General features: G+C 42.7%; 1 protein-coding gene across 1 annotated transcript; it reads right to left on the minus strand.

Moving 5' to 3' along the window:
* Positions 1 to 275: 275 nt before the first annotated feature.
* marcksa (myristoylated alanine-rich protein kinase C substrate a) lies at positions 276 to 3,673 on the minus strand. The gene is made up of 2 exons (XM_060883824.1): positions 3,337 to 3,673; positions 276 to 2,024 (listed from the first exon to the last, which is right to left on the minus strand). The coding sequence occupies exons 1-2, from the start codon at positions 3,415 to 3,417 to the stop codon at positions 1,263 to 1,265; spliced, it is 843 nt and encodes a 280-aa protein (XP_060739807.1). The 5' UTR covers positions 3,418 to 3,673; the 3' UTR covers positions 276 to 1,262.
* Between the last annotated feature and the right edge of the window lie 1,776 nt (positions 3,674 to 5,449).

Raw genomic sequence — 5,449 nt, forward strand, 5'->3', positions numbered from 1 at the left:
AAACCTCCCTGAGATGATGTGAGGTAGAAACCTTGAGAGGAACCAGACTGAGAAGTGAACCTCGTCCTCATTGGACGACACCAGTTTATGGTTGTGTATTGATTTACATGTATAAATTAGGTGTAATTCTACCATATAGATATTAGACCTTATAACTTTATATTTTATGTCTATTATATTGCAGTGTTGTGTGTAAAAATAAAGGCACCCCCTCTTCATTGGCACTAACATGACAGCTGACTGACAGTCGTGTGGGAACCATTTAAAAGACAGACTTTAGAAGGGTTGAAATCACATTTATTTTGCTTTAGTGAGCTCACATAAACCCCATCACCTCCAGCAGAAAAGTGTGTATGCAAAAATTACATTTCATCTCAAACCAGTCAAAAAAAACCTTCTCCAGTATTTACAAAGTGGAAAAGAGCAAAAGGGAAGGAAGAAAATGCATCAGACGGATTTATTTAAAAGAACAAATCACAGTAGAAACAGTCACAGCTTGAGTAGAGTTAAAAAATCCCTTAAGGAGGAATTTAACATTTTATTTATTTTACAAAAAAAAGGCCTGGTGGTAAAAGAGCTGTATGTGCCTTGGTTTTTTTCAATTATTTGTACAATAATCACAGTTTAAACCTCCCTCCTGTACATAATTACACATTTTAATTTACACACACACACACACACACACACACACCAACTCTGTGGTAAAAACAATACCAGCTGAGATTGTAAAAATTTCAGTTAAAAATTAGTTTAGTGTTTACTGAAGACTTCACAAATTGGTCTTAAGTGTTGATATATTGAAAATGATAAAACAGTTAATACTGGGTTTTAAAAAATGTAGATTATTACTATGTTTAATCTGTTTAGCTCAGCCCACTCACTGAAAATGGGGGGGGGGGAGAAGGAGAGAGATGGGGGTAATTTTTTTATAAAACAATAGCCAAAAATATTACATAGAACAGGGTAACATCCTGGATGTGTGTGTGTGTGTGTGTGTGTGTGTGTGTGCATCTTCACACTGCATACTGCAGAGTGTCTTAGGGTCAAGGGTGGGCGGGGCTTGGGTTAAACTTATTCAGCCAATCATAAAACATAATCATGTGATTAAAATCATTTTAGTTTTATAACTTTAGTGCAGGTCTAGTGGTTGATGTCACCTCATGAAGTTTGTGATTGGCTGATTAAAGATAACCCCACTGAAAGGAAAAAAACATGTTGTGTGTATGTGTGTGTGTGTGTGTGTGTGTGTGTGTATGTGTGTGTTACTCTGCTCCTCCAGCTTCAGCTGTTTGAGCCGTTTCCTGCTCAGCTGTAGCCACTTCATCTGCTTCATCTTTGCTCAGTGCCTCTTGTTGAACAGGTGAAGCAACTACAACAGGTTCGTCCTCCGTCTTCACTTCCTTCTGTGTTATCAGATTCCCTTCCTCCGATTTCTCCTCTTTTTGCTCTGCCTCTATTACCTTTGGATCCTCCACTTTCTCCTCCACCTCTGGCTCCTCCACATTCTTCTCATCTTTCCCCTCTGTTTTCTCCTCTTCTTTTTTCTCCACTTCTTCTGTTTCTTTTTTCTCCTCCTCAGCTTTGGTCTCATCAGCAGCAGCTGCTTCACCTTCTTCCTCTTCCTTCTTCACCTCCTCTCCTCCCTCCGCTTTCTTCTCCTCCTCTTCCTCTGGTTTCTTCTCCTCCTGTTCCCCTCCATCTCCTGCCTCCTTCTTGTTTTTCTTGAAGGAGAAGCCACTTAGCTTGAAGGACTTTTTGAAGGAAAAACGCTTCTTCTTTTTCTTTGGTGTCTCCTCACTGGTGGATGGTTTCTCATCATCAGCAGCCGCAACAGATTCATCTGCTGCAACGTTTTCTTTCTCTCCTTCTTCTCCCTCTTTTTCAGTGGGTGTGGCCTCAGCTTCATCTCCACCCTCCTTCTCTTGCTTTGCCTCCTGCTCTCCCTCAGCTGCAGCAGTCCCATTCACCTGCACCTCCTCCTTCACCTCTGCTGCGTCTCCGTTCACCTTCACGTGGCCGTTCTCCTATTAAACGCACACAACATTAACACACAGAACACAACACTGAGTGTATTTCAGGCCCCAGTAGAGATGACTCCACCCCTTTATTTGAATTCCAGCCCCTCCCACTTAGCCTTGTCCCATGTCTGTGATTTCATTTCCATGAAACTGTCTGTTTGTTTGAGAAAACAGAAACATCATCAAAACTCTCAGAAAAAACTTCAGCATTTCTATTCAGCATTGTGGAAGGTTCTGATGTGATGCTGCTTATGACACAGAGTCAAATGTCCTTCTATCCATCCATCATCCCTTATTGTACTCAGGGTCAGAGGTAACCTGACGGCTATCCTGGGGGCGGAGCTACCAACCATCCAAAGGGTACCAACCATCACAGAGCCCAATGGACAGATCAGAAAATATATCCAGAGTGAGATGTTTTCTGCATATTTACTGTGGAGGACCAGACATCATGGTTTAAAAAAAAGCTTTTTATTGTTTTACATTTTATGTCACTTCCTCAGTGCAGGACCTCACACCAGGGGGCGAAATCAGCAAAAGTCATGATTACTCTCATCTATATTTAAAATTAACAAAATATTACGTTTGCTTTTTATATTTCTTTTATTGTAAATCAAAGTAGACTTGATACACAGTTGATTTATATCAGTCACTTTTTGTTTCGAGCTCGTGTGTGCACTAATATGCACTAATGTGCACTAATATGTACACAACTGTTTATTACTTCAGTTAAATCAGTAACGACTGTTGTGTTACTAGAGACTGCAGGAGAGCCCATGACCACCAGGAGGCGCTGCACTGACGGCTTTTCTCCATCAGTCCACATGAATGCAGATGAAACACCAAACGGTGGTGGCGGCGGCTCAAAGCTGTGTGTGTGTGTGTGTGTGTGTGTGTGTGTGTGTGTGTGTGTGTTTTATAGGCGTGGTGAACGCCGAACCTCTTTTGTTGTTGCCCTTAACTTCTAAATAAAGTTAAAATAATGAATCTCCGTTGTTGAACCTGCACACAGTCACCGGGCTGCAACCAGCCATGAAGACAAAAGAGCTGCTGACGCTCTCACACACACTCACTTACACACACATTCACACACACACACACGGAGTCCATTAAATCTAGAACCCTAAGCGGTTTGTTCCTCTCCGTAAACTCTTTCGAAAGTTCCAAGAAAGCTTGTGTCATCAAAGAACCCTTGAGGAACCCTAAATGTGCATGAGAACCCAGCATTCCAACCCCCTCCCCACCCCCCAGCACCTCTTCATCCCGAGCGCACGTGATAACACAGAATACGTGCAATAGTTCATGAAGCTCTTCTTACCTGTCCGTTGGCTTTGGATGGAGATCCAACCGCTGCTTCAGCCTCAGCCAGGGTTTCTGATTTAGATGTCTGCGCTCCCATCTTTATCTGTCTGTCTGTCTGTCTGTCTGTCTCTCTCTCTCTCTCTCTCTCTCTCTCTCTCTCTCTCCAACAAAGAACCCACAGCGCGCACACAAACAGTCCCCCTGCTCTAGAACCTTCTCCTCTGGAGGTAAACACAGATATAAGCCTGGAGCGCGGATCCGACTCAGACCCTTCGGCTCGGTGCAGAATTAAATCCCCGCCGCGGAGAAAATCTTTTAGTGATGAAGATCCAGCCCGAGTCCAACGCCCAGAGCCCGGCCACGGTGACGTCACACAATACAAACCAGCCAATCAGCGACTTGCTCTCAACTGATTTTCTCGAAACGGGCCAATAAGCGTTCAGTGTGGTCTAAAGGGACCGGGTTTAACATCCAAAGGAAACAATAGAGATCGACAGCTTGCTGCTAAAATGGAGAAATCGTCCACTTGAGGCTGTAAAGATATTTAACTGCAATTTAAAGTACAAATACACAATTTTTATATAATCCGATTTGTCTGACGTCACCACCCGGTCTTGTCTTTGATGAATGATGACACTTTAACTAGATTGAAAATGTTCAGGTTTTTATGAAGGATTTTACTGAACAGCTTTTATAAACTAAATGTGAGAGTTTTGTGTTTGTAAAAGTGTAACATTCAGCAGACTTGGTGTCCAAACTAGAACCCTGACCATATTAAGGCTCTGTCAGGAACTGGAGAACACACAGAGTACAGAGTGTGTGTGAGAAATAGGAAGGACACACACACACACACACATAGACACACACGCACATACACACAGACACACACGCACATACACATACACACACACACACACATAGACACACACACACACACATAGACACACACACACACATAGACACACACGCACATACACACATACACACACATAGACACACACGCACATACACATACACACACACATACACACATACACATACACACACACACATACACACACACATAGACACACACACATACACACACACACATAGACACACACACACACACATAGACACACACGCACATACACATACACACACAGACACACACACACATAGACACACACGCACATACACATACACACACACACACATAGACACACACACACACATAGACACACACGCACATACACATACACACATACACACACATAGACACACACGCACACACACATAGACACACACACATACACACACATAGACACACACGCACATACACATACACACACACATATACACATACACACACACACATACACACACACATAGACACATACACATAGACACACACACACATACACACACATAGACACACACGCACACACACATAGACACACATACACACACACACATACACACACATAGACACACACGCACATACACATACACACACACACATATACACACACATACACATACACACACACATACACACACACACATACACACACACATACACACACACACACATACACATACACGCACATACACACAGACACACACACACACATAGACACACACACACACACACATAGACACACACGCACATACACATACACGCACATACACACACACATAGACACACACACACATAGACACACATACACACACACATACACACATAGACACACACGCACACACATACACACACACACATACACACACATAGACACACACACACACACACATACACACACATAGACACACACACATACACACACACGCACACACACATACACACACACATATACACACACATACACACACATATACACACATACACACACACATATACACACACACACACACATTTACACACACACATATGTGCAGATAACCTGCTCTGTTGTGTGTGTGTGCACGTTACTGCAGTGAAGAAATAGGAGCTGTTTATAAAGAGTGAAGAGGTTCATGACTACACACTGAATATGCTGTGGTCTAAAGGGAACCTCACAGGAAGTAAACATCTTCACTTCTGTTATTTGTGTGTTTGTTGTTCTGCAGTTTGTGTTAGTGTGTTGGGATTT

The sequence above is a fragment of the Tachysurus vachellii genome, chromosome 12 (genome assembly GCF_030014155.1).
Source record: "Tachysurus vachellii isolate PV-2020 chromosome 12, HZAU_Pvac_v1, whole genome shotgun sequence".
Taxonomy (NCBI): Eukaryota; Metazoa; Chordata; class Actinopteri; order Siluriformes; family Bagridae; genus Tachysurus; species Tachysurus vachellii.

What these genes read in the sequence shown, in the direction of transcription:
- marcksa (XM_060883824.1), bottom strand. Translation starts at nt 3,417, where the DNA reads ATGGGAGCGCAGACATCTAAATCAGAAACCCTGGCTGAGGCTGAAGCA. An exon ending in CATCCAAAGCCAACGGACAG is followed by an intron (nt 2,025 to 3,336) that starts GTAAGAAGAGCT and finishes TGCGTTTAATAG; the next exon opens with GAGAACGGCCACGTGAAGGT.